Genomic DNA, 11,269 nt, shown 5'->3' on the forward strand with positions numbered 1-11,269 from the left:
TTAAGATTTTAAACCTTATAAGGTTTAATATGTCAAAAATGTTTATATATAAATTAAATTATATACTGACTGAATACCTTTGCACAGCTAAAAAAACTCCAAATCACGTCCGAGTGATCTTTTGTTGCTGGCCTTGATCTCCAAAAAAATGAATTCCACCTTTGTGCGCCCTTTGGCAGGAGGGGAGGAGGAGGTGTTATGCTGAGTCGGTAATCAGTAGTCCTAAGTCTTACCGGTAAAGTAGAAAAGACACCTATCGTATAGGTCGCGGACTAAGCGCACGGTGTAAACGTAACCTTATTAAAAAACCACGTGCAAGCGAGATAAAAGCTAGGAAAATTTGAGTAACGCAGAAAAATCAGTAAAACACAATCAAACACAATACGAATATGGGTCGTAAAATACCAGGGAAGAGACATCGAGGTATTAAGGACAGAGAAAAGCAGCATATTAAACGTTTAGCAGAGTGAGTTGTCAATAAAATTGGTGCCTAGGTATGCGATAAAATTTAAATGACTATATTTTGAACCAGAAACGGATTTTAGGCTAGAATTGTGTACGAATGCAGCGCCGAAAAATATAAACGATCAAGAAATACCAAAAAGTCTGGAACGTATAATTAAATTAAAAGAGGCTGTGAAGACTAGTACTGGTTTCTTGAAGAGAAAGAAGAAGAAAAAGAATGCTCTTATTTGTGTAGGACTACAGCATCGCAAACCAAGTCATTCAAAAGATGGGGTTATACCGGTATTTCAACAGCGACCAGGCGAATCTGGTAACCAATTTATGCATAGGGTATCTAAAGATACACATAATTTTTTGAAGGGAGTAGAATTCGAAAAAAAATACGGTGTTCAAATTGAACGAGATTCAAACACTGGTGAAATTCAAGGTCTAACAAAATGCAAAAATAAAAAGAATGCAGTAGAAATATTAGGAATTAAGCATAAGAATATTAATAAAAAAAAGAAGATACTTGAAAGTTCTACAACTTTGTCAAAAAATGAAAGTCGAAAACTGAAGCTACTTGCTAAAAAGGAAAAAAAGCTTGAAAGATACGATGGATTTGAAGGGTTGCAAGATAAGATTGATTTCGGTGAAGTAGTTTCTGAACCTCCTAGATTGAAAATCAAGTCAGATGAAATTAATGAAGATAAAAAGCCAAAAAATTTATTATTGAATTCGTTATTAAAAGGGTCTAAAGAGGATTTTTTTACTTCTAAAGAAATTAATCAATTTGGAAAGAGAAAATACTTACCTGAAACAGAAAGAAGAAAACTAGAGGAACAACAAAGTAAAGCTATTACAGCCTACAAACAATTGAAGTCTGAACGATTAATAAAACCTACTAGGGTATGTTAAAATTACAAAAGTAATAAATTGTGTTTCAATAAAGTATGTATATTTTACTTTTTTTTAAATTTATTTTCTGATTTATTCTTATTTTATAATGTTATAATTATAATGTAGGAGATAAAACTCATAATAGAATTAATTAAAACTTCTTAAACTAGATAATATCTCAAAGCTTGCACATCTTAATCACAATTTCTTTGTGGTAGGATATAAATATTTTATGGAGAATCCATTCTCGCTAAAAACAGTGATAACATTTTTCTTATTATTCTTTATTATTTGGATATAATTAACCTGTAGTCCAGACAAAGGGCTCGAGCCTCTCTTCAACTGGTAATAAATTGTTGAGTGTTTCAAGGCTTTCAAGAGTTTGATTGAGAAGCGAATGACATCTGGTCAGCTGACGGCTAAGCTCGTGCACTTTATTTATCTGTTCTGCAAATTTAGCGAATTTCTTTTGTCGATCCACGGCAAGATTTAATACCTTGCCAAATTCCGTTTCCATACTAGCGCATAAAGTAACTTGTTCTGTTGCTATAATCTGTGCATTTGTATTTAGATGATGTTGGTAACGTGCACATAGATTAAATAGACCGACAGGGTCAAGCCTCTCCAAGACCTCTGGATCGCGTACACCCGGTGGCAGATTCAATGTGCCACGCATAATTGGTAGAAACATTGGAATACTTTGTAATTTTACTATGTCTGGATCTTTGTCTGCTGTAGGATCTATTTGAGCTGGTTTCACCACTACAATACTGTGTGCCTTGTCTGATATATTAATTTTCTTGTGACTTTTAACATGGAAAGAGAGTAAACTAATAAAATTCTACATGAAAGAGATATTGCATATAACGCATGTTTTCAAATTTTTATTTTAATACTAGAACATTTTAATATAGTGTACATTACTTAATAATAAAGTACTATGTTATATTAAGTAATACACAATAAACTCTTCATTTTTATATATAATATAAATAAAAAGTATATTTGTAAATATATAAATAAAAGTATATTTATAAAAAAAATAAAATTATAAGACTGGCTTATTATTTAATATAAAATGTGAATATATTTTTTATATATATATATTCTTTGTTTTATTGGAAATATATGAAAACATTAAAAACATTGTATATATAAATCTAATAGTAGTACCTACTTATGATTTGTTGCACCTAGGCTGTTTTTCCGCCTTGAAATTTCTCCAACTCCAATACTCTTTCCTCTATATATTTGTGACTGTTTATTTGTCATCTTTGGTGAATCTCCAATAGGTCGATTCACTGTATAAGAAATATATGGAAGATCAGAATCAGAGCAAATGCTAGCGCCAGGACTGATACATCTTGGTGGAGTATCTTCTGGTTTTCTTTCACGATTTGGAACGCTTTTACCACGTCTGAGTTGACTTGTTCTTGTTTTTTCATTATTAGCATTTTGGTTACTATTTTGAGAACTTTGCTCGGACCCCATTTTCAGATTTCTTAGAGCTTATTTGAAGATCATGAAACTTTAAAAGAAATAGGAATGCTCATAAAGAGATATGTACTACAATCAAATCATAGTATAATCATAGTACATTTTATGATACTTAATTGTTTTTATCATCTTTATGTATTAAAAACTATACTATTAGATCAATGCAAGTTTGTGCCCAATTTATTATTCAAAGTTAATAATAAATTGTGCACAAACTTACACTGATTTAATATTTCTGCTAAGATCTGTGAAAATTAGAACAATCGGTAATTGTTGAGTTTAGGGACATCACTTACGATTTTGATAATTAGTCTTATTCGACACGTTTTTGCATTGAATGAATGAATCTGGTAAAAAAAGTGTCGCTCTATCCCGTGAACCGTGAAATATTATTTGTTAAAGTTGACAAAATACTTAATATCACAAAATATTTAATAACTATAACAGTATGATATATCCTCAAGCTGTTTTTGCAGATTTTGCCAAAGTCTTGATAGTATCCTTAGCATTGTTTATGTTTTATCATAACACATGATATCAATAAATTTAAATAAATCACTAAGAGATTATATAAACACAATATATAAAAATTTATATTTTCTTATTTTACCCTTATTTGCTGCTATTTAAAATTATTACTCATTTTATGTTTATTTTATATATATATATATATTGCTTATTTATATTTATTTTATTTCTTATTTCATGATTGTGATATGGTAATGAAAACTGATGGAAACGTATCAAACACCCACGAACCCATCGATCATTAACTGTGCAAAAACCAAGATTGTCCCCCTTGGACTCTATCTTGGACTTAATATAAAGGTCACAGCATGGGCGAGTTTTTTAATTCATCGATTAATCAATTGTATTATACGCATATACATGTAGCTTTTATAGAAAATAATTACATTAATGCATAATGTAATTGATCAATCGAGATGTATTAAAAAAACTCGCCTCACATTCGTATGATATACATATGTATATATAATATCGGGTACGATCCACTTGACGCGCAACAAATTAATAAAATTCTTTCTTCCGAAACTTCGATGCTTTCAATTGACCAATCGGAAAAAAGAATATTAACAACTGACCAATCAAAAAATAGCCTGGTGCTTTTGATAGTATTTCATCGGTGCTTTTACATAACGCATAGTGCATAAAAGAATCAGCCAATCAAAATGCTTTTCTTCCGTGAAGTGGGAGCAAAAAGAAAGGATTCTGATTAGTTGATTTACTTATTAATTATTATACACTATGCGCATAAATTTATGCATAAAATTATCTAATTACGAGCGTTTTTTTTATAACAGAATGCGATTGAATAATTTTCTTTATGCACATGTTTATGTAAGTTTATGTACATACACCTTTAAACGGGGAGCATAGATTTTTTCATAACGCACAACACATAAGGCATAAGAAATTCAACCAATCAGAGTTCTTTATTTCATAGAAAGGAAGAGAACGAAGAACTTCGATTGGTACATTTTCTTATGCATTATACATTATGCGTTATGCAAGAGTCTGTGCTTCCCGTTTTAAGCTCAAAATACATGAAATGTACAACAGAGCATAACATAAAACTGTTGGACCAATAAATATCCAGCATAAAGTTGCCATATTGATTTACATAACATGCTCATTGGTCCAGCGGTCTTATGTTATGTTTATACACTGTTATGCATTTCATGTGTTTTGGACTTTAAGCTGCAAATGCAATGAAAAACACAGGAAATAGGAGAACAGGGAATAAAGCCCCATACACAATGCGAAGGAACAGTAATAGCGATTTCCTCGCATTGTGTCAGAGGTATCAGAAAATTCCAATCAGTGTATCTGATTTTTGATAGGTTGAAACAGTATTATTCTTATATTATTGCTATTGCTATTTCTTTGCATTATGTCTGGGGCTTAAGAGATTTCAACCTGAGGTAATTTCAACTGTGAACTCGTAATTATAGTATATATTACTTTATATATTAAGAAATTGGCATTTACCAACACATAAATGAAAAATGAGTATCTACCAATTTTTTCCATGCCTAACACAGTCGTGATAGCGCCAAACTGAATACGTGAAAAAATTCATAAGCGAAAAAAATTACCCGTTTTTTTTGTTTTGTAAAATTGATTATTTAAACGACAATTGTTTAAACAAATTGTTTAAAAATGCACATTAAAGTACTGTTTGATTCTACGTTCGAAAACAAGAAACTTTTTTTTGGTATTTTTTCGATCCGGTGCTCTTTGTTTATGCAAAAAATTATTATAAATGGTTTGCATGCGCAAAGTCGGCTTCTATCTAAGTTCGGTATTGCATAAATACAAAAACTAACCACGGGATTTTCACAGCATAAGCGAAAAAAATTAGCTTCGTTTTTTTGCAAAATTGATTGTTTAAACGATACGTTGTTTACATACATACATTAAATATAAAAATGTTAGCTAAATTAGTTAATTTTTATGCTATTTAATTTTTATTTATTTTGTATTTTATTTAATTTGCTATTTAAAAAAATTATTACAATTTAATTTTAATAAAATGATACAACATCAGATATATATATATACTACAGTATATATTTACATATATTTATACATTATATGTATGTATCATATCTATTATATACAATATTATATACAATATATGTGTATATACATATATTACAAGAATGTTACATTGAATTTGATGAAAACAACATTCATCATTGAGATATTTATAATTTCTCTCTATATATATATAAGATTTTTTACAACCATATCATATTTTTTGGTCTGTAAATCTATTAACTAATCTAATGGCTTCAAATGAATTATTTTTTGCCTTTTTTCACATTGTTATAATTTGTCATGATACGATTTATATTTATACTATTTTATTAGCTTTCGGCATCTCAATTCCATTTGCAGGAATGCCTTCATATTAGGATCTTGTACCTTGTCAAAAATAGCCTTCTGCAAATCTGTATTGGATTTTTCTATCATGTTACTCAATCTTTCTGCATATTCAATCCATACACAATTTGTGCATCCTGACATGCAGCAATTAGTAGGTTCTGTCAAATCATCCATTGAAATTTTTTTTGCACGATCAGTCTGAACTTCGTCATCTTTCTGTATTGATAAATTTCGTTGATAACAACAGAGACTTTTACTAATGTTTAGCCTTGATCGAAGTAGGGCATTCATTTGTTTTAATGTTGCCCAAGATACATGCTATGCAGTGAAAAGAATAGCTATTTTTATAATTAATATATTATATTAATTAAAAAAAGAATAAATATTACATAGAAAAAATAACTTTGTTCCTTCTATAAATAATATTTAAAATAATTTTAAGAAAATGTTATCTAACCTTGTTGTGGAGCAGTTTATGTTTAGAACATCAGAACTATCATCGACGAGATAAATTAGTCCGTTTTCTGTTTCTGCACTAGACTGTACTAGACTCTCTTTCTCTCACTTTCAATAAATATCAAACATATACCTGGATTGCCTGTTTCACTTTAAGTTCCAAAAGTGTAAACACGGAGTAAAGTCTTGTATCTACGATGCTAGAAATTGATCCAAGGTGAAAAAAGAATTGAGCAATTACATTAATCACGTAATCAAATGCCTCAAACATGATTTATTAATACTTTGTCTCTCCGAGATCTCGGATCGATTTCCAGCATCGTGGACACAAGGCTTTAAAAACAAGGAAACCAACCAAACTAAAAGCGACCGAAAAGATATAGGCTCGAAACATAGATATATATGACTCGAAACATAGCTTCGGAAAAGCGCCATATGGAAGAACATAGGGTTGCGCACAATGGAGGAACAGATATTAGATATTAAAATATAACCTATCAGAATCGTGTATTCCGGTGTAACTGGTATCTGATAGGTTAATATTTTAATATCTAATATCTGTTCCTCCATTGTGCGTAGCCTTAAAGTACAGCCACAATAGAAAGAATAAGGAATAAGAAATCTCAATCTATCAGAAATCGGATACATTGGTATACATAATTTTTGATAGACTGATTGAAATTTCTTATTCCTTATTCCTAATTCCTTATTCCTTCTATTGTGGCTACACCCTTATGGCTCCTGCAAACATAACGCGTTTCCGCGTCTTGCTTGCAGGAGCCATTTTAGTGCTAAATCTATAAAGTACCGTCAACTGGCCTACAGTAGTCAGAAATGCAAGTGTCAAAATGATGTAACTGCATTACATATATGCACGATGTATACTATTTTACATGATTTTGTGCACACTTAGGTGCTGCTAAGTGTATGTACATATTCCTTTTTGTTCATAAATAAATTAATTATACATTAAAAAAATTATTTACGTATTTTACGGCTTTATTTTCTCAAATAAAGTATGTTCATAGAAGTATGTTTGAAATGGCCGCGTCGAGGGGTCAATATGAAGTCCAGTTAACGGTATTTTATAGATCTAGTGACTTTACGTAACCTTGATCGTGGCACCACTACCTGCCACTATCTAAGGGCAAAAATAAAATCAGTGAATATCTTTTTAAATGGTTTCTCTCTACATATTACAACTTTAAAATTACATAAAGTCTCTAAAGGCTTCTGGAGTTATTAAACATTTCAAATAAGTATCAATAAAGGGCAATGATCTGTCTATAAACACGCTGTTAGTATAATAAATTCTATTTATAGATATATATTACAATATATTTAAAGTTCCAAACGTTTCGTCTTAAATCATTCTCAGCGGACAACAATTTCAAATTAATACAGGAAGATAGTACTGATGGAGTAAAATTTGGAGAATAATATATTGTGTAAGTAGATAATTTTTGTCTATAATATTTTTTAATGAAATTTATATTAGATTAGAGAAAAAGTTCTTTTGCATATGCAAAAAAAACCCTTCGCCAACCCGGTCAATATTTGTTGCGAAATTTTCGTTGCAATCATTTAATACTAGAGAAAAGTTTCAGCTTTAAGAATCGGTTTTTTTTTTAAATTGCGATACAATGATTTTTAAGGAGTTATTGTAAAATGAAGATTCTTTATATACATATATGTGTGTGTGTGCGTTGTGTGTGTGTGAAAATTTTCCCCAACCCAATATTTTTCGAGATATTCCGATACTTTTTATACACTCTATATTATATATGTTTTACGTATTTTTATATATTTATTATATTTAATCACTTTTGATCTGTGAATTAATTGCAGCACATTGCATATCATGACAGATTTTTGCAAACTATAAATAGATTCGCAGATATGTTTCGCGATTAGGAACGCTGAATATTCTATATATGTATGTATTACACCGAGGACAAATAGACCGCAATTTACCATTTGCAAGGTGATACGCTTTTTCCATTCTTAATGTAACAACCGTCATCCTAGACGATGGTCATTGTCGTGGAGATGCTCTCGTCTCATCTTCAAACCATATCATTATGTTCACTATAATATTAATCTATTATTTACTTCTGTAATTTATAGATCTTTCCAATTTTTTTCAATATTAATTTTCTATTTCGGAAGGTCTCAACGCATGCACACAAATAATATAACTTTTTTAAATATTACAAATAAATGTGTAGGTATTATACAAATATAATAATAATTATTTGTTTAATATATTGTGTCAAAATCATTTACAATTTTATTTGTCATTTATTAGTTCGATCTGTATTTATTATCATCTATCAGTTTTTTGTGTTTTTTTAGTTTTTGTTTAAATTTTGCTTAGTTAATTTATTAAATTTTAATATACTATTTTTGGATTTCTCTGTTTGATGCTTTTTCATATGTTTATTCTTGACAATTAACATTAGTCAAGTGATTTACGTTTTACTCTTTCGGCTATAATTTTAATCATGCTATTGCTTATTCTTGTGACAATCTATAGAATTCGAGTATTAAAACTAATTAACAATCGCACTCCTCAAATATGGATGTTAGAAGAAACATCTATCGTTGCTTTCAATGAGCAGAATATTTAAAATTGGTTCATAAAATTATTTTAAGATATCTTTATAAGAGTTTAAAAAAATTTTTTAATAAGATATTTTATAAAGAATTCTGAAAGAAATATTAAAATTGTCTTACATGATAATTTTATTTGATAATCTTTAGAAATTAATATTTCATTAATTGTGTTTGGGACACCATTAACAACAAAGAATAAATGATATAAAATTGACGAACCAAATTATATAAAAAGAATTACGAAAAAGTATAAAAAACGTACATATTTCACGTACATGTTTCGAAAGTATAAATACAACTCTTTGATATTGAGGATGTGAATAATATCACGGATTTGACCGTGAAGATGTGGAACTTTCGCGTTGATTCTCGATCTTGTAAGCCGATAGAGAGGGATTGAAAGAAGGAGATAGGAAAAGCGCAAGATAAGATAGAATGAGAAAGACCGAGAGAGGGGTCAGATGAAATGACAGTGAATGTCTGACGTCATTCAAAAAGTCCGCTGATGCGTCTTTTCGTAAATGCGAGCTAACTCGCAGTTTCGCGAAGCGCTTTATCGTCAATGGCATACATATTTTCTCATCGTGAAGTATTTATGTAAACACAAATGTAATATTTAGTATTTCAGAGTTGTGCATAAGGAAAAAATATTTGGTAATTTAGTTTGGAAGTGATCGTTATAAGCATGCGTGAAATTTTTGGAAGTATGTAAATGAGAATGTAAATAGCTAGAGGTTTTAAACGCAGCAGCATAGAAGGTGAAATATAATGTAAAAGATAATATTTTTGAAGTCTTAGAGGTATCATTCTGAGTGGAATACATATGTAGATTGAATATAATACTTATAGATTGTATCTTGATTTTTATCTATAATGATATTTGAGATTTTACCTTAAGAAAATTCTGCATTTTAGTAAAATATTCCAGAAATGTAGAAATGTGTTGTTGCTTTATATAATTTTTTTATACATAAACTAGTGTAAAAGTCCTTAAAGACATTATATTCTAATTCTTACATTAAAAGTTTAAGAATTTTATTTATGAGGATTTTATATTAATATTATATTCTAAATATAGATTTAAAATTAAAATTACGAATATATTTTTATATCTTATAACGTTAATACCTAAATCTAAAAAATCTATAACTTTAATCATATATATTTTAGGAAATCGTTGTTTTTAAAAATTTGAAAACAATTATTTTTTTTTATAAAAAAATCATGTTTTATCAAAAAATTTTGGATTAAAAAAATATTTCAGTGTTTATAAATATTGCAAAAAACTTTTTGTACTACGAAATAATTAAAACAGTTTTTTTATTAGATAATGCTGTCGAAATTTGTTTGACCTCGTACTTGAAATTCGAATTCGTTTCGACATGCGAGTAGAAGCAGTGTCCTAGTTTTTTACTTTTACATAGGAACATCTTGGAAAACAAAAAATACAGAAAAATTATTTTAGATAAATTTTATATGGTCTAATGGGGCATAAATAATGGAAAAATCTAATTAAAAAATTGATTTTTTAAAATCATATGAAGGTTTTGGCTATTTTTAAAAAATGGAATTTGTATGATTACATTATATGATTCCTTTAATTATTCTACATATAAAAATGTTAAAGTAGTGGTATCGAAAAATCAATAATTTGTGAGATATTTTATACTTTACTCTTGTATATTTTCACATGAAATATAAAATGTCTCGTAAAGTATACGTTTTTTTTTTCTTATTATAATATATAAAAGTGTCTTATTTAATACTTGAATTATATGTCTTGAAGAATGAGATGACTCAATTGATATAATGAAAATGTAATTGCTTTTTAAGAAAGGCTGTTAAACATTGCAAATTATATCATTTTTGTGAAAAATAACTATTTATTCTTTCTAAATGAGACACCTTGTATATATGGTTAATAGAGGCTTTCATATGCTCTCGCGTGTCCATTGAGAATTCTGACGCAGCAGGAAACGTACGGAAAGCGGAGAAGTGCGTCACGTCGTATTAGATTCATGATATCAAGTTCATTTTATACACTATAAATATTTAGTGTATCAGAATTTCATTCAAAATTTTATGTACGTATGTGTTATAAAAAAAATTAATATTAAATTTACAATATGGATGTGAAGGTATTGTTAAAGATCGAATTAAATATTAATAAATAATAATACGAATTATAGACATATACTGTTTTAATCAAATATTAATATACAATAATATGTTAATAACAAAATATCTTAATTTACATTAACAATATTATAATGTATGTGTTTATGTGCTTATGAGCTTTACTATCTTTACTAATAGAAATACTAAATGCTTTTTATAAATATATTGTATATGATAATGCGATATGTTCGCGCGCAAGCGCACACACACACACACACACACACACACACAGAACACGCTTATTCAAATCTTTTCAAGCTTTCTAATA

General features: G+C 28.8%; 2 protein-coding genes across 3 annotated transcripts; one reads left to right on the plus strand and one right to left on the minus strand.

The window, feature by feature from the left end:
* The first annotated feature begins 296 nt into the window (after positions 1 to 296).
* Positions 297 to 1,324, plus strand: LOC108781119 (coiled-coil domain-containing protein 137). Its single transcript, XM_018549011.1, is given in 3 exon segments — positions 297 to 466; positions 546 to 1,293; positions 1,295 to 1,324. Coding segments are annotated over 3 exon segments (855 nt in total). The 5' UTR covers positions 297 to 389.
* Positions 1,325 to 1,533: 209 nt separating this feature from the next.
* On the minus strand, positions 1,534 to 3,470 carry BORCS5 (BLOC-1 related complex subunit 5). 2 transcript variants are annotated; one of them, XM_018548999.1, is made up of 3 exons: positions 3,452 to 3,470; positions 2,522 to 2,872; positions 1,534 to 2,150 (listed from the first exon to the last, which is right to left on the minus strand). In XM_018548999.1, the coding sequence occupies exons 2-3, from the start codon at positions 2,833 to 2,835 to the stop codon at positions 1,646 to 1,648; spliced, it is 819 nt and encodes a 272-aa protein (XP_018404501.1). In that variant the 5' UTR covers positions 2,836 to 2,872; positions 3,452 to 3,470; the 3' UTR covers positions 1,534 to 1,645. The 2 variants fall into 2 exon arrangements, with proteins under 2 accessions (XP_018404501.1, XP_018404500.1); XM_018548998.1 differs by lacking the exon at positions 3,452 to 3,470 and adding an exon at positions 3,138 to 3,401.
* Between the last annotated feature and the right edge of the window lie 7,799 nt (positions 3,471 to 11,269).

The sequence above is a fragment of the Cyphomyrmex costatus genome, unplaced genomic scaffold, assembly GCF_001594065.2.
Source record: "Cyphomyrmex costatus isolate MS0001 unplaced genomic scaffold, Ccosl1.0 scaffold76, whole genome shotgun sequence".
In the NCBI taxonomy this organism is placed as follows: Eukaryota; Metazoa; Arthropoda; class Insecta; order Hymenoptera; family Formicidae; genus Cyphomyrmex; species Cyphomyrmex costatus.